The sequence below is a fragment of the Hibiscus syriacus genome, unplaced genomic scaffold, assembly GCF_006381635.1.
Source record: "Hibiscus syriacus cultivar Baekdansim isolate YM2019G1 unplaced genomic scaffold, ASM638163v2 tig00110198_pilon, whole genome shotgun sequence".
NCBI lineage: Eukaryota > Viridiplantae > Streptophyta > Magnoliopsida > Malvales > Malvaceae > Hibiscus > Hibiscus syriacus.
In genome coordinates this window covers 740,469-764,041 of record NW_024062623.1, presented here as the reverse complement: position 1 = coordinate 764,041, position 23,573 = coordinate 740,469, and the positions used below count along the sequence as shown (strand labels likewise).

Sequence of the window (23,573 nt, the reverse complement as noted above, 5' to 3'; positions counted from 1 at the left end):
CATACTAGTGACTTATGTTTACTCGGCACTTGGCAGGGGTATGTTCAACTTATTTCAAGATTTTTATGTATCTGGATCCTTGTAAGATCATATCTCTATATTTTTATTTGGATATGTATTGGATATGAGTGTCAAGCGTGTATATTTGAAATAAAATAGAGTTGGATACTTCAAGAAAAATGGATGAAAGTCGATATAGCATAAATTATTATCTATATACACTAAATAACCCAATCATAAATTATTATTATAGTTATTAAAAAGTAAAAGAAAAAGAAAGATAGGAGAAGGTGACTCAAAGCACAACAATTACCAACTCATGAAGCCCTTTAAAAGCACTATAATTATTCGATGGTGTAGAACTGAAGTCATTGAGTGGCTGCTCTAGCGTTTTTGTTCCTTTTTTATTTATCTCTTGATCTTTTTCTGATACAGCTGCACCACCACTGTCACCATCATCATCACCTCCTTCCCCACTTCATACGTATATAACCTACATGCATATAGATATATAGCTTTATACACTTTGTGGTGAGTAAAGGCTTTTGAGGAACTGCCACTAGCTCGGAAATATCGTGGATGAGTTTCTAGCTAAGTTGATCTATGAATTTTGTCAATCCCATTGCATGTATCTTATTTGCAAGTTACAATATTAGAATGCTACTTTGTATGAAGCCTCTCTTAGAAGAACCTTGGTAATGGTTTGTTTTTCCCAAATGCAAAATGTATTCTCTTGGGAACAGTTATATTGAACTTTGATTGGCCTTTAATGATGTGCTTCATTTGTCTGTTTCATTAACCGTAGTCTCTTCTTGAGTTGCTACTTTGAAGGCATTGAAAATTTAGTTGTCTGAGAGAGAACCTTTTTCTTTGTTTAATCTGAGCTAGCAATTTCTATGTTTGTTATCAGCTAATACATTAAGAATCCTTATTGTTCATCTTGGCGCTACTGCAGCTAGCTAGTCAAGCTGTCATTGGTTTTGATACTGTCTTACTAATGTATGCTTAAATGAATTTCAAAGGCTTTCACATATCCCCGATGATAAGTTGTTATATGGTATAGTTCTTCTGTTCTGCATTTTGTCTTTAAATATATAGATTGTTTTTTATGAAAATCATGGGCTTCGCTATTGTTGAATTAAGATACTGATGAACTCCAAAGTCCCCCCCCCCCAATTTAAATTACATTTTTTAACTGGGTTGGTATATATAGCTTGGTTAGATCCATTCTTTGTAATCATTGTGCTTAGGTTTTTAGATAATTGCCTTGGGTTTCATTGAGATCGTGTCGGATTTTGCCCAATGATGGAAACTCAGAGTTGATTTATTTGTCTGGTTTTCAATTTATCTCTAGCTTTCACACACTGCATGCATCTCTCTCTCTCTCTCTCTCCATGTACACGTATATTGTGTATGTATGTGTGTGTGTGGATCTTCATTTATTTGTTTTATTTTAATTATTACTGGTGGTGTGTGAAAAGCTATTGGTGAATGCATTTACTGAACGGTTCATGATTTTGGCACAGCTATGAGATCTGAGGGCTCTTTCTAATTGAAGTTTTAGAGTTGTCGATGTCAGATGTTGTCTTCAGGCCTATATAGTCAAAAGATCAGGGTGAATGTTGATGTAAGACCTATATGACTGTGTTTCCATGTAGTCTTAAAACCCAAAAGATATTATTTTACCAGGCAATATTTGGAATTAGTTTCCTCATATCCCTCTTCCCTGCTCGATATGGATGCTTACTGTAGAGAGGTTTTCATGGCATCAATTTTGGCGTCCATCCTTTATGCTAGTCATCATTGGTTTATATATATTCTTGTTTCCCTTCATTTTTGTTAATGTTATCGTTTATATATATATATGGAGATTGTTTCTATAATGGAAGGGAAGGATATTATGTTAAGGCAAATCTTGAGAGCTGCTAACTAGGAAGCGGACAGACTAGCTAAGGATGGTATAGGATGATCGTTAGGCTTTGTTTTTGGTGTGTTAGGGTGCTAGCCTCCCTTACATTTCTGCAGGGATTTTGTTCTGTCTTATGTAATTAGTGTTAAGCTTTCTGCAGGAAGAAGTGTTTAAGTCTTATGTAATTAGGATTAAGGCTTCTAAAGTTTGATGTAAGGGATGGCAGTGTAGTATTCTCCTGATTAATAAAAGTAGTAGGCACTCTTTTCCCTCTTCTTTTGTCCTTCATGTTACTATTGTAATATGGAGGGCAACTAGAGGGTTTTTAACGAGGCCTAATATTCTATCAAAAAAATATATATATAGTTCATGATCTTATGACGAATTATGTCACTGCTAGTAGACTAGTAGTTGATGTGGAAAGGTTTTCAATGAAATCCCATAGTGTCGCCATTAATGAGTTTTTAGAACTATTTGAGTTCAATGGTCTGACCTCTAAGGGCATTGCAGGTTCTTTCTCCATATGGAGTTCAATGGTCTGACCTCTAAGGGCATTGCAGGTTCTTTCTCCATATGGTCTATTTAAAGATCCATTGTTTCTATGTTCCTTGGTTGTTGATTTTTACGACTTTATGTGTTTAAGTATACTGCTTTAATTTTAGATACTAAAATCACTAAGAATCTGTTTGAAAATCTATCTAGAATCGTCAGCCTGATTGAGTGCTGCACTGTGCTTGTTGGACCTCAATCCAATTATTGATAATGCATGCATGCCATGGTCTACGTGTTGTTTTAATTTAACTTATGATGCAAGCAGTGCTTCAGGATAATTGGTAATTGGAATGGTGTTTGATTTTCTGTCATAACTGTTGCAGATGTTGATCTGTTGAATGATTATTGTGCAGATTTGGCTATTTTATATTTCATCATTTTATGTTCAAAAAGTACTCTTTTTTTTGGCAAATTCATTTGGCAGCAATTCTTTTTGGCCCAATGATTGATAACTCATTGAAATGGAGTAGTTATTTCTGAATTGCGTTTTGGACCTTTGCTATCAGCAGTGGCATCAACATTCAATTTCTTCTTCTTCTTTTCCTTTTGTCATTTATGTTTCATATGCAGAACAGTTCTCTCTTTCTCTCTCTCTCTCTTTCTTCACATCGACATGGCTGCTGACATAGTGAAGGCTCGAAACAGAAACCAGTAAATTAACTGCAAATGACGGATCATATCCATGAGTTCTGAGGGCTTCTTTATCATGCTATGAACATTGCTTCCATGGCATATGATTTTCGTCTAAACATGGCCCAATTTTTTCCAAGATTTTGATGTACTTGGAGGATCCTTATAGGATCATATCTTCATAATGAATATGACCCAATTTTTTCCAATATTAAAATGCATGGTCTTGGGTTGCTAGGTCAAATCATTGATGCCTCCCTTAGAAGAACTATGATAAAGCTGCCTTCTTTAAATACAAAATGTATTTGCTTGGTGGCACTTGTATTAAACTTCGGTCAGCTCATTTTTGGTGCACTTCATATGTCTATTTGCACTTTCTGATGAAAAGTTACCTGTGACAGTTCTTTTGCTTAGCTATGAGATCTGAGGGCCCTTTCTAATTGCACTTTTAGAGTTGTCGAAGTCTGCTGTTGTCTTCAGGCCTACTTAGTTGAAAGTGAAGAGTGAATGATGTTTAGATGTAAGACCTATACGAGACTAAATCTTTGGTATTTGTTTGTTCCTCTCCATCTGCCTGCTCGATGATGGATACTTCGGGCTGATAGGTTGCTATGGCATAAATGTTGGCCTCATCCTTTTTCTTTGTTATTATTATCATTGTTATTGATAAAATTCATGATCTCATGACTAATGATGCTACTGGCAGGAGTGGATGTCGAAAAGTTTTCAATGATATCCCGTATAGTCACCATTGATGAACTGTTAGAACTATCGAGTTACGAGGTCTGTCCTCCAAGGCCATTGCAGGTTCTTTCACCATATGGTCTATATTTATAATCCAGTCTAAGATTAGAGGGCCCTTATAGGATCACATCCCCGTTTTCATAACCAGATGTGTCGAACATTAACGTAGGATAACAACATTACAAGTAAAATGTAAAGCATGTATTTGTTAGTTATCTGCAAGCAAGAGCTTGTTGACGTTCTGGTTTGCTTTGTGAGTGTTTTTCTCCCAATCCTTGAAGATTCATGTTTCACTTCTGCTATCCAGTCCATAGATTTCAACTGAAGTACACTATCTAATGTAATGCACGCTTGGTAAATTTCACCCGCGGTTGATGATTGTAAAAGTTAAGATTCGAGCCTAGGATACAGAGATCAAATTGATAGAATGTATAAGTGGTGAGAATCAAATGTATAAATATATCAATTTTGTTATCAAATGTTAAATTGTAATTTGTAAGTGACTTGATTGACACTATTTATATAATTAAATGGTCTCATTGATAAAAATAAAAAAATCAGTGATCATATTAAAATTTTTACATAAATAAATAGTAATGGATATAATTTACTTTACTCTTTAAAATATTCCATGGTAACCAAATCGAATTAAAAATTGATTAATAAATTAATATAATTAATATGATAATGATAAACCTGGAAATTATTGAGCTGTTAAAGTTAAAAATAAAAAGCAAGTGGGGATATTGGCAGTTGGGAAATTTGGCATGCTTATCTTGGGGATGAAAATACAGGCAGGTCTTTGTTTTCTAAAGTCTTCAATTTGAGTTTTTTTACTATGTTTTTTCATTATTAATTAGTTTGTGCTTTTCAGAAAATGCCCATTGGTTTATTTATAATTTTTTTATTTTGATTGAAAAAATACTATTAAAGAGTGTTTTTAAGATATTAAGGAGTACTTTTTTAGGGAATGAAAATTAATTGAGGATATTATATTTTAGTTTTAATATTTAAATATCTAGAAATAAATCATTAAATAAAAAAATCAAATAAAATACTAGAGAACAATGTGAGTAGATTCATTAATTTCATAATTGTTTGCATAATTTATTTTTAAAATTTTTGGCAACTCAATAAAATGGCTATAGTATCAAATTCAAACGGTAGAAAAATTGAATTATTATTATTTAATAACATGAATTGATTATAATGTAATATTTATTGAAAAAATAATTTATTAATAACGTACACACGTTTTATAAACTCGGTTACTCAAATTGAAACTATTGGAAAACATAATGTTTTCTTTTATTAATATTAAAGTCACTTAATAAATTGTTAAAATTTAATTTTTAATCGAATTAGAATAATAAAATAAATAAATAAATATAATGTATATAAAAGGTATTTCTGGAAACGTCGAACTTAACCTAAAAAATACAAGATTCTAGAAAGGGGATAATTTGGTAATTTGGGGGAGAAGAATAAGACACGTCATCGTCCATTAGTTTCTAGAAGAACGAAATCGAGTTCAGTTGTTGGTCTTCAGACTCAGACAATTCCCTCTTTTCTGGGCATCCGCACTCCAACAAAGATTCAGCTTCCCACGTGTATAGCTGACTGGGTCCTTTTCCCACGTGGCAGAAAGTTCCCCTGGTTACCCTTTCACTATACCAAGCCTTTAATATTTTATCAATATTTGAATTTTATAATATGAAAATATATAGTTTTATAGTTATTGAATTTTTTATCCATCCTTAGAAGTTAATTAAGAATTCAGTAACTATCATAAAAATTTTAATGATTATTTTAGTAGATTTAATATATTTAGTATGATCTTTTATTTTTCGTAGTGTTATTAGTAGTCTAAATTAATAATATATATTTTAATATATTTATAGTTATTTATTATTAAATAGAATTATTATTATTAGTTTTAAAATATCGAATTTCGACATTAATTTAATTAATTTTCATATTTTTTGGGTGAAATTTAGATTAAATTTCGTTAACTTAATATACTTGTTATAATAATAATAATTCACATGGGTTTAAGACCGGAGCGTTTCTTTTCTTTTTTCCCGAGTGGCAACTACAGATAAAACACGGTCCAAAAATCCCCAATAAAAATGTCATCTTTATTCGTTAGGGTTTCTCCATCTCCACCTTTGCTTCTTCCAATCTCTCTGTCCTAAACAATTCCATCCAATCGATTTTTTTATTATTTATTATTTCGATGTGATAATGCCCTCGACGGATTATCAAGGAAGTTCGTCACCGTTGACAAATCTCGGCCGTTCATTTTTACCCCTGAGGAGGGACCAAGTTCACTCGATGGAATCTCCGATCGGTGGATCGCCGTCGAACGAGGCGGAGTTCGAGTCTTTCCAAAAGCAAGTAGCCGACCGATTCCACGATTTAGCTGATGTTTCTTCCGATGAATTGCTTTCGCTGCCGTGGGTGCGGAAATTGATGGACGTTTTCCTTTGTTGTCAAGAGGAATTTCGTGTCATACTGTTTAACAACAAAGATCTGGTGAAGAAACCTCCCATGGATCGTTTGATCGCCGATTATAACGAGCGTACCGTGAAGGCGCTCGATGTTTGTAATGCTATTCGCGATGGGATTGAACAGATCAGGCAATGGCAGAAGCTTATAGAAATCGTGCTTTGCGCTTTGGACGGTGATAGTTATAGTTATCAGAGAAGTCTAGGTGAAGGGCAATTCCGTCGAGCGAGGAAGGCATTGGTTGATTTAGCGATTGCGATGCTTGACGAGAAGGATTCGGGTCAAGCCCTGGCTCATAGGAACCGTTCATTTGGTAGCCACAACAATAGCAGCTCTTTGGGTCATTTCAGGTCCTTGTCTTGGAGCGTTTCGAGGTCGTGGTCTGCCGCCAGGCAGCTACAGGCGATCGGGAACAACTTGGCCGTGCCACGAGGGAATGAGGTTTTGGCTACCAATGGACTTGCAATGCCCGTTTACACAATGGGTAATGTTTTGTTGTTTGTAATGTGGGCGCTGGTGGCTGCAATTCCATGTCAAGATCGTGGCTTGCAAGTTCATTTTAATTTCCCCAGGCAGTTCCCGTGGGCGGCTCCGATTCTTTCGTTGCACGAGAGGATATTGGAGGAGTCTAAGAAGAGGGATAGGAAAAATGCTTGTGGACTATTGAGAGAAATTTATCAAATGGAGAAGTGTTCTCGGTTGTTGGGCGAATTCGCCGATTCCGTGCAGTTCCCTTTGGGTGAGGAAAAGGAAAAGGAAGTGAGGCAGAGAGTGAATGAATTGAAGCAGGTTTCGGATGCCATGAAAGAAGATTTAGAACCCTTGGAAAAGCAGGTTAGGGAAGTGTTTCATAGGATTGTTCGTAGCAGAACCGAAGGGCTTGATTCTTTATGAAGGGGAAAGCATGAGTGACAAATCTGCAACTTCATGAAGAAGATGAAGATGGAAAAGAAATGAACAAGGATTCGAGGCATGCGCCTCAAAAATTTAAAAAACGGTACGAATGAAAACCAAAAAAGAGTCGAGATTTGCTTGTACTTATCACTATATATCAGTGTAACCAGTGTAAAGAAAGCAGGATATGTAGTTGGATCTCTTTGGTCCTGATGCTGTGTTCATCTTTGTGTTGTTATATTATAATCAAATGTCTGAGTAAATCTACAATATTGTTTATATAGTTGATTTTCTGTTGAGAATTTTGTTTAATTGTTAATGCTATATACTTTTCTTTCTGCTTCTTTATTCATATTTTTGCCTCTTAGATGCATCAATAAGATGGAAATGAAAGAGTTCTGTTTTGGCCAAGCTCTTTGGGCAAAGTTGCATGATGGTTTCTAGGATTTGATTCATTTTTTGATATGTTCCCAGCTTACTCATATCCTGATTCGAATTAACACTCGCACCCCAATTTGAATAAACATATGCTTCTCTAACACTCGCACCTGGATTTGAATAAGAGCTTATTTTCTTGTTTTTGTGTATTTTCTGGCAACTTAGATGACCTTATTTATGTGCACTTCCATGAACAAGAACAATAGAACATCCATGGTTTGTCAAGTCAGTTTTTTTTTAACCATTAAACTTTCTATGTGAAAATGACAGGGAATAAAGTTATACCATACAAAACTAAAATACCATTCATCCCCATACGTTTCTTTTCAGGTTTTTAAAAGCTGAAAAAGATTGATTAAACAGCAATTTTCTTAATTGTATTAATCAGCTTCTTTTTCTCTACTCATACTGCATGCAGCTACTCCATTTACTCCTGCAGTCTGCAGATTTATCACACTTATATAAACATCTCGATCTGGGGGTAATCCTATTTAATGAAAGCTTATGTGAATACTCTGGGTATCATTTCTGCATTAAATGGAATTCACACATTAGACTTTCCAGCTGATGGTCATCTGTAAATCTTTTGCCTACATGCAATTTACGCTTTGCTTTGACAGCTAAATAGCATGCATGTTCAAGCTGGATTTTTGGATTGGGTTTTGGAACAAACAAATTATCATTTGTTCATATCAGAATCGAGTTTTCGTGTTAACCAACATACGTAGCCGGTCTCGTTTTGATTTTTATGTTACTCCGACTTTTTGTTTGTCCGACAATCGTGCCTAATACATATTCATACCCTACAATAAAACCATGGCTCTGGATGAGTTCTTTGGGTTTAGGTAGCTTTCATACACAAAGCTGAAGAATCATAAATTTGTGAAGGAAATATGTGCCTAAACAACAGGAGTCACATTACTTGTCTGCAAACTTACTCGGGGTATCTTCTAAGCCTCTTTGATTAGATAAAAGGATTCTGACAAATGGGTGTGGATTATTAAGGCAAAAGCTGCATATGTTAATCGTTTCAATGGTGAAAATAGGTCACTCAGTGTTCTCTCTTCATTATTGGCTAATAATTCAGTATTGACAAGACGCTGGTCTCAGCTTTGCCCCCACTTTTGTTGCCTCATTGAATGCTTCATATTCTCTCATTACGGCTTCCTTAACCATCAACTTAATAACGATAGATTCAAATCTTAACTTTATTGGATATACTTTTAATAGTGTTAATGAGAGAGATGAATTTTTAACGGTTTATCTCCTATGATTTGAACGAAGAGCTATAGTGATGGTTCAATAGGTTGAGGGAGGTAATGAATAGTAGATATCTTTAGAGGGGGAAGAGAGTATAAGAGAGTTCAAAGAGTTTTTCTTTAACGTTGTTTGATGGTTTATATACTGACCTTTAGTGTTGATATTGGGCCTAGAGTCAGGGTCGTGACAGGGTTTTCGATGATCCTGTATAAATTCGTATAAAGGGGCCCCTATTTTCTAGATATATTCGATTTCGGGACAATAATAGTGGCGTTTTCTTGACAAACGCCGCAATAAATCCATCTATAATGGCGTTTTATCAATAAAGCCGCAATAATAGTGGCGTTTTTTTGAAAAAATGTCTCAATAGGTCTATCTATAGTGGCGTTTATTGATAAAACGCCACTATATATTTTTTTGGGGCCCCATTTTTTTGGGGCCCTGCGCGGTCGCGCAGTTTGCGCCCCCCAACCACGGCCCTGCCTAGAGTGAATATAACTATTAGTAAGTTGGCAAAATAAGTATGGTCATGTCAAGGGACTAGAGTTGATATCATATCAATAGTCTATTATTGGTCAAAAGATATGAAATTCCAGATGTTTAAATAGAGAGAAGAATAACAAAGGAGGTACGGCTTATAAAAGAAATACATCAAATAATAAATGCACAAATAAATCGGATTGAATCATGTGTCGGGTTCAAATCATTCATACTATTGAGAAGATTGATAGTAACAATATTAAGATAATCTACATGTTTATTAATGTTTCCTGTGTTCTCAATTTCATATTTGTCAAACGAATTTAATTAAGATAGTCATTAAACCCTAAAACCTAAATATCATTGCTACTTTTAGCCTCTAATAAGCACTCAAATTAATCCAATTCTACTACACATGATTTTCTCAGTTCACAACAATTTTGGGCTGCCATTTTCTTTTTTTCTTTACCATGCAAGGAAAGCCATGGGGAAGATAGCCACCACTGCCTGCAATGCAACCAACTTGGTGAATAATGTTGCATAAATACGATGAGTGACTAAAATGTAACAATTGAAAACATAAATGTTCGAGATTTAATAAATCAATAATAAAATTGACCAAAATTTAACTTTTTTATTTGATAAACTACACCACTGGTTACTTTTTTTTACATTTTTTATAGTTGAATTAAAAATATATATATAATATGTGGTTATTTTCGTTTTTATTTAATTAAGATGTGGTCACTAAGAGTTAATTGTCGCTAAACTTCAATGGATTGTTGATGTGGCACATTAAATATATAAAATTAAAAAAGATAAATTACACAAATAGTCACTAATATTTGATTTTTTTCATTTTCCTCACTAAAATTTCAAAAGTAACAAATTGATAAATAACATTTTTGTTTTTGATGTAATATAAGTTTGTTGTTATATTAATTACAATAATTGTATAATGATATGATTTTATATGTATTCGTGTTGTTTCTTATCCTTGCAATTTGTAACTAATACTCCTTTATGGAAGAGGAGCAAAGCAGCCTTGGCCTTGCGTCATCATTGTTGCTTGGGTTCGGGTTCAGGGTACTGTTTGTTTTTGTTTCTTTAACGATTACTAGAGGCGGAGCAGGTGGGGATGGCGGCCACGCAGGTAGCTTAGTCTGCGGTTGAGCTTTAAATAATTTGAAAGTGATTTTCTAGGCTAGGAGATTGTCAACCATCGGATTCTCAAAACAAAGAATCTGCTTTAAGAAGAAAGATAAATAAAGACACTACTGGAAGAAAACACACGTTTGAATACAAAATTCATAAAACATTCGAATATCAAACTGTGCTTTGTTTTAGTGTTCTTATCGATAAAGGCATTCACCACTGAATTAACTTGTATATCTTTAAAACGAGCAGTGATGGTGGATAAAAGAAACAAATTAACAGAACAAGGTAAATATTTTTCAGTCAAGTAAACATTTCTGGTTTGGTCTTTACCAGCAAACCCAAAGCCGACACTACTTGGCTCAAAGCTTTAGTCTTTACCATTATCAACCGCCATCGCTATAACTTCTCAAACTCCCCCCTTGAACTTTGTAAACCCTCATGAACTGGTTCCTTATTTCGAGATCAATCTTTAAAATCTCTCTAATGTCCTATCCCCAAGCCTCTTCTCTACTCGTCTTCCCGATACAATGTTAGCCTATTCGATCAAACGTTCGAATTGCCGGATAGTTTATATAGTCTGCAGTCCCTTTGACATCATTGTCTCACAGTGGCACTTTCTTAAAGAGACGCTAGATATGGCTGATTGGACATTGGAGGACCGTTTTGAGTTGTTTTGTAGAGGAGAAGAAGTGTTTCGATCTTTGTTACTTCTGAAACCTCAATGGATAAAACGAAAATTTATTCAAATATTAGTGATAATTTGTATAATTTTTCTTTTTTAATTTTATATATTCAACATATCACGTCAACAATCCGTTAAAAGTTTAACGACAGTTAATCCTCAATGACCACATCATAATTAAATCAAAACAAAAATGACTACGTATTATATTTTTTGAATTATAAGAAAAAATGTATAAAACTTAAATAAAAGTGATAATCCTATATTTTACCCCTTTTGTATTTTGATGAGTAAAAAATCTACAAATATAAATGAAAAATAATCAATCCGATAATTTACCCTAAAAATATCACATTGAATCGATCAAATTTTTATCCGATAAGCTTTATTAGTCAATCCAACTTTTTATTTAATGGAAATGAAAAGAAAACTAAATTACTTCAAATCTGGTGAAGAAGCAATTTCTTTGATTTGTACTATTTGTTCGGCAACCATGAAAACTACAGCAAAATGACAAGTCAATTTCACCGCCAGATTCCCATGTAAGCTTGGGTTTGAAGACCAGAAAGAAAGTGCATTGTTGGATTCGAATTAATATAACTTCAGTTCGTTTCATATTTGTTTTTTTTACATTATATTGAGAAAATAGCAATGAATATTCATAGATTTCCCCAACAGATTAGACTATCCTACTCCCAAAGAAACTGTTTCGGCACGTCACTATTATCTGGCCAATGTATTTCATATCTCCAACCAGAAAAAAGGCTTTAGATACTCATTAACTACATCCAAGGACTGTGAACTAGAGATGGCAAAATGAACTGCTACCTAAATCCATTCTTAATAAAGACTGGATCCTGCTCGATCGCCACCTTGAAAAGCACGCATCCGAAGGAGGCTAAGGTCGGAAGAAGCATCAATAAACAACCTTCTTTCAAACACTAAGCATCATTCATGCACACGATTTCCCATCAAGGAAATCAGAAAGCAAATCTTGACTAATGGTATAAACAGATCATTACTGACCTTTCTAATTTTTTTGTCAAAAGAGCTTGTGTCATAAGTTGTCACCGCATAAATGCAGTACACTAGTCCAGAATCCTTTTGTTCTTTATTGCACATGCCCCAGAGGAGGAACGATCGATCATTAGCTATAAAAACCAACTTAATTCCTTCTTCCCTACATTCCTTTGCCACAAAAGTTCTATTCGGTAATAAGGGATCTTTCCTTCATGGTTCCGGTTTAGCTAAAATCTTGTTTACTTACGAAGAACTGCAACTGCTCTAGACTACTATCAGCTTTGGAATAGCTATTCAAAAGAAGATAAAATCTAATGGTGGCCCTTTCTGTACCCCACTCCTTTCCTCTATGTCAGACTAGCTATTTTCCTTTCCATCTCAAGAATATAATATTTACCACTACAAAGATCGAACTCTATGGAGCACACGCGCTGGTCTTCGCTGCTCCACAACTGGAACCACCTTCTCCGTGAGCTGCAGTAAAAATCAACGCGATGAGAAACTCTTTTAGGAACTTAAAAGGCACAGCTTATTGCTGTATGCTCTGTTGTCCATAATTGCATTTCTCACTTGGGTATTGTTTGAGAACTAACACAACTACTAAAGCCAGGTTATCTATAAGTGTTAAAATACAAGCCAAGTACCTCGTATTACACTAACAGTCATAGTATTCCTCAACCAGAAATAATTACACTTATCTAGATATATAAATCAAATTATGTTACTTGTTGGAAATTTAAAAAGGAAACATTAACAGTTCTTCAATTTCCTACTAACAACGAAATCCTATATATTTAGTGCAATAGGTTATTCTTAAAACAATCCCACTTTAATTTCCTATTAACACATACTGTTCCAACTACACTCAAGGTCAAACTATTTCTTTATTTTGACCAATCCCATTGAATCTGATTAAACCATTAATTTAATATTTAATGCTCAGATAAAAGCAGAGATTTATAACCTGCTTAAATCTTTCCTTAGTTCTCTCAGCCTGCAAGTAAAAAAATGCAGTTAGAGATGAAAACATACGCAATAAAATCTAGTGAAGTGAAAGACGTTGCAATACATTAACATGGAAATTAGTACGGGAAAATAAAAAAGCATAAAAATAAATAAATTGTGAGCATTAGCTTTACAAGATAGTACTAAAATTTAGACTATTGTAACTAAGAAACAAAGGATAAAAAGAAAGCTCAAACTTAAGCTGTTAGGAATTGAGACCCAGGGCACGAAAACAGAAACATACATGAAATAAGATGGGTAAAGTTAAAACTTAGTTCCTTCCAAGCACTTGATTTAACACCTCATACAAGAGATGCATAACAAGGGCGAGAAATGTTTTGTTCTGGGTAAAATATGATTTATGTAATATGCATAAGTGCAAGAAATATCATGCATTGAATAAACTTTTCATTTTTAAGTGTGGTATATGCATGCAAGTTCGTTCTGCTTGAATAATTGCCCCAGCCCACATGCTCGGTAACTTAAGACACGAAGAAGCTAGAAGAAATGAAACATAAATGACCATGGTAGAGGGAGCCAATACTTAGCCCTATAAATAAAGCAGCAACCAGTCAACCAGTCATTGGCAAAATTGAGTATATGCAACAATGGCAAATCCAGGGAATTCACATTCAAGCTATCGCCACCAAGAATTAAAGCAGTCTGTACATGGATACATGTATTTATGGTGAATCTAACATGTTTTGTTCTTGAAAATGCTAGGGTTCTAAATTTGAGTGCCTAAAGCACTGTAGGATGCACCCATATACCTAAGGGATCATAGACTACAAACACAACACAGAAAATAGTAAAGAATTTTTTCTATAGAACACGTGAAACTAAAAGATGTGAAACTGATAAGTGAAGGAACGCCACAAAATGAGATTATAACTTACAAGTAGCTTGGGAACTTATAAGGTGAATAATCACTAACCCAATCCAACAAAGACCATGGACATGGCAGGCAAGGAAATTATGGTAGACTCCAAGGGAATATTGTGAAACTTATTGTTGGAAGATTGAATTGCCCTTACAACTCAGTTGGTAGAGCGCAAGGCTCTTAACCTTGTGGTCGTGGGATCGAGTCCCACGGTGGGCAATTCATAATTCTGACTGCCGGAGGTCTTCCACGGAAGTTGCTCTCAACCTAGCGTTAGGTCAGCCTACTACCTTACCTCCCCTCACCCCATTACATATGGGAATAGAGTCGGCTAATATTTTTATTGTTGGAAGTAATTAATGAGGAAATTATCCTTTCCAAACATTATTTGAAATAATAAATTCATAAGACGAAAGGTTCAGAAAAAAATTCAATACCTTTTCTTTCAAAAGCCACTCATTATCCTCTTCCATCTTTACAGCTACTGATTCCAATTCAACTTGGTATGCCTACAATTAAGAGAAAAAATAAAACACCAAAATTTTCTAACAAAACAATCCATTAACGTTGACACAATTCAATCAAAAGAATTCAATTGTATACCTGCTTCCTTTCCCGAGACCGGGCAGCAGATTCCCTGTTCTTAATCATCCTTCTCTGCCGCTGCTGTGCAGCTTTATCCAACGGCTCCAATAAAACCCCTCTTCCTATCTTCCCTCTCCCACCACCACCTCCACTTCAAATAACTTCCATCCCGTTACCAAACCCAACAATTGACCCCTCCATCTTATCCAGCATCTGAAATGCACCCCCTCCCACCGGATCAAACGTGTACACTCCACCACTCAACCTATCCGGATGCAACTTAACCTCCGCCGCTTCCTCCACAGCACCAGCCTTCGCCAAGAAATCCTCCAAAGTCATCATCTCGTCCGGCGCCTCCTCTTTCATTGTGATCTCTTTCCTCTCGCCGGATACAATTTCCCTCCAAACCTCGTCGACACTTCTAGCAACATTGTTATTACAATCCGCTACAGCTTGAACCTGAGAAGCTTCGGAATTATCCGAGACGGCATTCAGAACCGGAGCGTCGATTACAGTGATCGAAGCGTCAACCAGAGTCGTCTCCGTCGTGGTAGCGGCCGAGTAAACGTTTTGGAGGATGGCATCGACTGTCATTGTCGAGCTCAATCTGTTGTTATGATCGTTTTTGTTTTGATCGATGAAAAACTGGTGTTTTGTAGGGGGAAAATGAGTATAGCGTCGGGAGAGATCCCAATTTCGAGAATTTGAAGTTGACGACGCCATAATCGGCGACAATTCCCCTCTTTCTACCGAGAGATTCCTCGTGGAAAATTTCAGTTCTCTCCTTCTCGAGATATTATCAAGGGTTTGGGATTTTTTTCTTGGGGGGATATTTGGGTATTTTCGATTTTGAACTTACTTTTTTGGGTTTTGGTTTTGCTATTCTGTTCGGATCAGGGAGACTAAAGACCGCGTGTGAAGGCGCGTGGATCAGTTTTCCGACTAAGAGAGAGGTGATGATTGGTGAGTTTGGCTGAAGTCGCCGTTATTTTTATATTGTTTTTGCATACTGCAATGATGGACTACGTGTCACAATTTGATTCGTTTGCTTGTATTTTTGAAAATTACATAGTTATTTTAGTTCAAATTCTTATATTAGTCCCTTTTAATTTATAATTTAGTCTACGCACAGATATTTGTTCATTTTTAGTCTTTTTAGCTTTTATTTTTTTCAAATAGTCTGAAATTATAAGGTAATATCTATTCAAAATTTTATTTTGTTAATAGATAACATGAACACATCCTATAGACATAACTGTTCAGACTTTGGTTTTCCAAAAAAAAAACAACAATATTTCTTTTTATCATTTATACCAATAAATAGTATTATGTAATTTTAAAATTTTTAAAATTCATATTATGTAAAGTAAAAATGAAATTCGTTAAATCAAATTTTGCTATCAGTTCTTGCTTTATGCAAAAGTCGAGATTTACTTCATTATTTGTTTTAATAAAAAAAAATTAAAAACTTGAGATGAGAACCCTAGCAGAACATAGGTGAATTAAGAAGGCCCGCTGACATGACGATGAGCCTTCTAATGTCGGCGTTGCCCCGGTTAGTACGGACGGTGTAGTGATGGACCAAGCTCCTCCCACGTACGAACGCTATGCCGCCTCCAGCTTCTTATAAGAACACGGTCATGGACGATAATGTAAAAGAACAGCCACATGATGATACCTTCCTAGATGATGATGAGATTGAAATTCTCGAATGAGACGTCACCAGGGGGTCGTAGATGGGACTATTTTCATTCGATCAAACTGTAGTGGTGAAACTCTTTCGTACTTTTGTACTATGTCGATGCATGATTAGTCCTTCCCGGCTATTCGTTAGTACATGCGTGACTATAGACCTGACATCGTTAGTTTTCTTGAGCCTCACGATAGTGGTAATAGGGCAGAATCTGTCATCACTTCTCTTGGCATTCCAAACTTTCACTGCGCAGAGGTCTTGAGTTTCTTTATAGGTATTTGTCTATGCTGGTTCGACTCTCTGTCCATGTTAAAGTTAATGCCAACCATTTTCAATTTTTACAATATCGTATTGCAAGCAAACCTCATTGCAAGTTTTGTCTACGCAAATCCAGATTTTACACGGTGTAAACCTCTCTAGAGTCATCTGCAGAATTTAGCTGCCACAATTTAATCTCTATTAATTCAAAATTAAAACTAAATTAAAAAAATATATAAGTATAATGACTAAATATATAACTACATCGATTTTGTTAATTGTCATATCAATTACATAATTAAATTTTAATAATGAATGGTTTGATTAAAACCACTTGAATAGTAATGTGATCATACTACAAAATTTGAAAGTATGATGTTCATATCAACACTAATCCATAGTTAAATTGTCATTTAAGTAGTTTATCCTATATTTAAATTATTACAACTAAAATTAAAATATAACCATTTAGAAGGAGCAATTGCACCTATCAATAGCGCTGGGGGAAAAATTCGAAACTGACAAATTTAGACCTGATTTACTAAAATTGGAATCAAAACAAATAAAAGTGAATTAACTCTAGAATTATTTAAGGTAAACTATATATTTAATACTTAAACTGTTATATTTGTTTTATTTTAGTATCCATAATTTGGTTCACAATGTTAAACACTTAATAATGATTTTAATGAATCACCATAAGATAATATCATATCATAATTAAAAATATAACATTAATAGTTCCGTTATTTTTTTAACATCAAATTGAAATTTAGATTAAATATTAAGTATGATATTAAATAAATAAAATTTGAGTACCAAAATAGAACAAAAGTGATCATTTAGGTACTAAATATATAGTTTACCCAATTATTCATCAAGACTTGCAAAGAATCTTGAGAAAACATCAAAGACGCGAGCCAACAATCAATAAACTTCAGAACTTTATTAAAACTTTTCTATTTGGTCCTTAGATATTTTTTATAACTAAAACGGAAAAAATGTTACTTTATGGATTGAAACAAAATTCATGAGCTAAGTTAAAAAAATTATCAAGTCGAGGATTAAAAATTGCTTCATAAAATTAATAGCAAAAAAAATTCCGCACATTTAACTTAGCCGGATAAAAAAGAAATTCGAAGGCATTTCATTCTCCGATGAAAAAGCAGAGGTACCTAAGCACTGAAACTGGATTCAGATTGGAAATGGAGTTGGCTAAGAAAACAAAGAATATGTTTCGATTAAACACCTAAAAACAGAATATGAAAAGCAGATAAAAGAATCATTTAACCGAACAATGTTAGATTGAAAACATACTGAAATTTGAAAGAGCAGAAGAGAGTCAGAAATCTCGTGTGGAAAGTGCCGCTCATAGCACCGATGACGGCGCTGCGCTTGCACGAACATAAGAATTTCATCATCCTCTATTTCCTCCTTTTTTTCTTCATCTTATCATAAACAACAAAGAACGAAAAAGAAAAATGGGGGCTCAGGGTGGATCCCTGAAGATCATTTTGAAGTTCGTTAGTTTCTCCGTCCTGTGCCGCATCAGAGTCGATTTGGGGAGATTTTTATAGCTAGCCGGGAGTAACCCTAATTACAAGAACGGTGTCGTTTTGTACTAATCTCTGTCTGCCACTCCTAACCTGAACCGGAATGAGATTTAAGGGGTTTTACGTAAATCAATTATGGGTAAATTACACTATTTCTCACTGAACTTTATTCTCTCTTCTATTTCATTCATTATACTTTTAACTTTTCTAATTTATTCACTAAATTTTCAAATTGCTCCTCTTTTAGTCACTACAAATTATTTAATTATTATTCTATGATGTGGAATTTATTATTATTATTAAATTATAAAAAAATAATAAAATAATATTTTCATTTTTTCACAAATTCACCCCACCCTTTCTTGTCATTGTTGACCACTGTCAGCCTAAAAACCGATAACCAATTGATCCTGAATTATATCAAGAGATTCATTTCAATTTAGTGGATGTTTCATCATAAAATATCCCAAAACTCGTGTATCTCAACTGAAACATTTCAATTTCCTCACTTTTGATCTCTTATTCATGGACTTCGATGCATGTTCCGACAAAATGAAAATTGAATTTAGAATCAGGAAGTCGAGACGAAGTGACCCATGAAATCTGGACCAAATCGTTACCATCTAAGGCGGTCAACGTTATGATTTTCTCACTTTTGATCAGATTTTGGAGAATGTTATGACGAAATAGAGGTTGAATTCAGACTCAGGGGTCGAGACGAAGTGGGCAATGAAACATGAGACTGAACGACCACCATATACGACCGTCAACGGTGGCATCCAATACTAACGAACAATGGACAACCACCATATGTTTTTATTTTATAATTGAAATTATTTTATATTAAATAATAAAAAATCACGTCATACCAAAAAAATAATAAAATAATTTAAAATGATCAAAATAAAAATAATTCGAAAGTTGAGTAAATAAATTAAAAAAATTAAAAAAATTAAAAGTATTGTGAGTGAAATTGAAGATAAAGCAAAATTGATGTAGTTTACCCTTCAATTATTTAAACATGTTGAAATGAAACATTAAAACTAGGGTTTCTTTTGGTCGTTATCCCTGTTGAGTCACCAAGCAGCAGCGGCCGCAGTGTAGGAGTCTCCCAACGCAGGTCACCTATCTCTCTTCTATGCAATCTCTCCATCCTTATTATCTTATAAAGATAGCGTGGAGGAAAGATAAAACGAAAATATTTGTTTTCTCTGCTTTTCTATTGTAAAACGAATTGCTATCATCAGAAACTCCTTTTCATTTCATTTTAATTGCTATTTTTATAGATTGAATATAAAAAACTGTGTTTGATTGGTGTTTTGATGTGTTATCTATAATTTTTTGGGTGGTGAAGGAAGGGAAGAATGTCTCACAGGAAGTTTGAGCACCCAAGGCATGGTTCCCTTGGATTTCTTCCAAGAAAGCGAGCTTCTCGTCACAGAGGAAAAGGTCTGTTGTATTCTCTTCCATTTTTTCCATTTTATTTTGATACTGCAATTCACCAGCACCATTATATACTATAGGTGTGTATAAAGATCGACCCATGATTTTATGTCGAAACGAACTTTTAAAGTTTTATATGGTAAAAATAGATTATCAATACAAAATATAAAGAAAATACCTAAATTATATAATAATTTGAAATTTTCAAGAGGGCGGCAGGCCTTCTTGGTCCATCCCTGTGCTATGTTATTTGAACTCGGGTACTTAATGTGTTGGTATGAATATGTTTGAAATGAGGATGTTTTTATTGGTGCAGTGAAGGCATTCCCAAAGGATGATACAAGCAAACCATGCAAGCTCACTGCTTTTTTGGGGTACAAGGCTGGTATGACACACATTGTCAGGGAGGTCGAAAAACCCGGATCTAGTAAGTTCATTTTGATTATGAATTTTGCGAATATTTGTTGTGTTTTGTATGACATTTTTTGTAATTATGAACTTAATGTTATGTTGTTTAATTCTGCATAGAGCTTCACAAGAAGGAAACTTGTGAAGCCGTTACGATCATTGAAACTCCTCCCATGGTTATTGTTGGGGTTGTCGGGTACGTGAAGACGCCACGTGGTCTCCGCTCGTTAAATACCATCTGGGCTCAGCATTTGAGTGAGGAGGTCAAACGTAGGTTCTACAAGCACTGGTGCAAGTCCAAGAAGAAGGCTTTCACCAAGTATTCGAAGCAGTACGAGAGCGAAGAAGGGAAGAAGAGTGTCACGGCTCAGCTTGAGAAGATGAAGAAATATGCCACTGTTATCAGGGTCTTGGCACACACCCAGGTTATAGCCATATGTGTTCTTATTTCAAATGTGTAGTTTTTTGGTTTCCGTTTTTGGGGTGGACAACATTTTCTGACAAAGTACATTACAGATTAGGAAAATGAAGGGTTTGAAGCAGAAGAAGGCACACCTAATGGAGATCCAGGTCAATGGTGGAACTATTGCTGACAAGGTTGATTTTGCATACAAGTTCTTTGAGAAGCAAGTACCCATCGATGCTGTCTTCCAGAAGGATGAAATGATTGACATCATTGGTGTCACAAAGGGTAAAGGTTACGAAGGTGTTGTGACTCGTTGGGGTGTCACACGTCTGCCCCGTAAGACCCACAGAGGTCTGCGTAAGGTTGCTTGTATTGGTGCCTGGCATCCTGCTAGAGTCTCCTTTACAGTTGCCAGGGCAGGTCAGAACGGATACCACCACCGTACTGAGATGAACAAAAAGGTTTACAGGGTTGGCAAAGTTGGTGATGAGACTCATTCGGCTATAACCGACTATGATAGGTAATTGCATTTGTCTAATTATGTTCCGTAGCTAGAATATGTTCACAGAGCCATTTCCAAGTTCTTGTATGGTGAATTCTTATGTTCTCTGTTCGTATTTGCTCGATATCATTGCTGATTGTATTCAACTAGCTAGAATAAACCTAAACCATTTTACTTCCATTTAGTTCGTAGTTGTTTTCAAGTTCTTGTATGGAGTGTTCTGTTGTTTTCCGTTCAGCTTTGCCCGATGTCATTGCTGAATGTTTTTAACTATCTACAATATACCTGAATCATTTTACTCAGATTCACAGTTGTTTCCATGGTCTTGTATGGACACCTCCGATGTTTTCTGTTTTAATTTGCTTGATATAATTGCTGAACATGTTCTAACATGGCGTTTTTAATCAGGACTGAGAAGGATATCACCCCGATCGGTGGCTTCCCTCACTATGGTGTCGTGAAGAGTGATTACTTGATGATCAAAGGAGGCTGTGTTGGACCTAAGAAGAGGGATGGATATCGTTTTGCTTTTTAATCATTGTCTTGAATGTTTGAACTCGCTGAGGGTTAGTTAAGTGACTTTTAATAGACAATTGTGTTGAGGTATAATGGATCATACAAACTTTGTGATTGATCCTGAAAATGGAAGTTTAGTGACTTTTAATAGACAAAATTGTTTAGTATGCAAAATAAAATTAACCTTAAAGTTTAGAGATTAATAAGGCTTATTTATGGTGATAATACCATTTTTAAAGGGTAAAGATACGTCCACATAGAAGCGTTTTTTGAAAGGCATGTTTTAGAAGACCTACCTTTGCCTACATGGTAAGTCATTCAGACACTCTATTCCATGTTGAAGTCATTTAGGACTAAAATGGAAGAAATAAAGAATAATACGTCAAAATATAAAAAATATGTATGAATTTTATTTTAAAAAAAATACAACAAGCGTGGTATGTGTAAAAAAAAAACACGTATTTGCATGTTGCACAATCAAGTCGGACGCCAACGACGACATGCGTGTATATATCTTATCTCGAATTATTTTGTGAATATATTTTTAAAAGACTATATTTGGACACTTTAAAACATTCGTATATAAACATTGTGATATTTGAAAAAATTATTACAAAAATTTATTACTCTTGAAATGTCAAATATAATTCTTAAATTTAACAAAACTCGTATCAGTACGAGTCATAACTCATAGATAAAAATATATTTTTTATTAAATAAAATAATAATTTAATTAAAAATACATATAAAAATAAATATTATTATAATTATCTCTAAATATATAAAAATATTTATATTATTTTCTCATATTAATTCATATATGTTTTAAGTTAAACTCGACCTTGATCTAATATATTACTTTAAAAAATGACATAATTTAATCCGAAATAATTTCTTAAAAAAATAATTAACTTTATGAAATCCCTAAACCCTAAACCCTAGTCCTCAATAGGAATGGGCATGGGTCGGGTTTTTGGTCGACCCGACCCGAGAACAAGAGAGCCTCTACCCGAGACCGACCCGACCCGACCCGGCCCGAATATATGACATAGAAACCCGATCCGATCCGAAATAATAAAAAAATATTTTTATTTAATAAAAATAGTGATTTAATTGAAAAAAATTATATATAGAGGGGTATTATTGTAATTATCCCTAAATATATATAGTAAAATTATATATATTTTTCGGGTCGAGTCGAATTTTTTTCACCTTAAACCCGAATCCGATCCCGATTTTTTTTAAGAAAAATCCGACCTGATTAGGTCGGGTTTAAATGCCCATCCCTAATCCTGGGCAGTGGTGGAACCATTAAATTTTGAACATCATAAACTGGGGTTGAAAAACTTAGTTGATTACAACCGGCTACTGACCCAACTTCACTACTTCTAGGTTCAACAACATACAATGTAACATCATCACTTAAAACACTAATGTAAGCAATGAATTGTTCAACATCTCCATTGTCGGTTAACAAATAAACTTTACCATTTTTCTGATAAGATAGCATAAATCTATTTAGGGACTCTAAATTCAATTTATTTGCAACACGTAACATTAGAGTTTCATAAGTTAATTTTTTTAATGAAAGTTTTAGTTGAAGATTCATGGGTAAAGGTATATATTTGTAAAACACCATGAACATTCTCCCATGACCCTCCAAAACACAAATCTATCCAAACACGATCAACATTAGATGATTTCATTATTGTAAATTAATTTACTAAACAAATGAGCTGCGAAACTAAAACCTGTTGCCGGATGGGGAAGGATGTCGTTGGATATAGGAACGGATGTCGCCGGAGAGAGTGATAGATGGAGATGGAATGAGTTGCGATTTAGGGATTTAGGTTATGAGTTGTTATTGGTGCGTATTTATATACCTAAAACATTTGTGTTGCGAAATTAAAACCTGTTGCGAATTCAGAAATCGAGTTGCGAATTTGAAATTCAGTATTGCGATAGTCAAAATCTCGTTACGATTTACTAAATCGCAATGCGATTACGTAAATCGAAGTGCGAATTAGTAAAATCGCAATGCGATTACGT

The 23,573-nt window shown here is 34.6% G+C and overlaps 2 protein-coding genes and 1 pseudogene across 2 annotated transcripts; 2 read left to right on the top strand and 1 right to left on the bottom strand.

Moving 5' to 3' along the window:
* Positions 1–5,937: 5,937 nt before the first annotated feature.
* LOC120218529 lies at positions 5,938–7,529 on the top strand. The gene has a single exon (XM_039215450.1). The coding sequence runs from the start codon at positions 6,080–6,082 to the stop codon at positions 7,235–7,237; it is 1,158 nt and encodes a 385-aa protein (XP_039071381.1). The 5' UTR covers positions 5,938–6,079; the 3' UTR covers positions 7,238–7,529.
* A 4,694-nt stretch (positions 7,530–12,223) lies between these two features.
* On the bottom strand, positions 12,224–15,702 carry LOC120218530 (annotated as a pseudogene).
* A 3,596-nt stretch (positions 15,703–19,298) lies between these two features.
* Positions 19,299–21,543, top strand: LOC120218396 (60S ribosomal protein L3-1-like). Its single transcript, XM_039215338.1, has 6 exons — positions 19,299–19,369; positions 19,604–19,698; positions 20,009–20,119; positions 20,221–20,525; positions 20,617–21,026; positions 21,417–21,543. Exons 2-6 carry the CDS (start codon positions 19,614–19,616, stop codon positions 21,541–21,543), a joined length of 1,038 nt encoding a protein of 345 aa, XP_039071269.1. The 5' UTR covers positions 19,299–19,369; positions 19,604–19,613.
* The last annotated feature ends 2,030 nt before the right edge of the window (positions 21,544–23,573 follow it).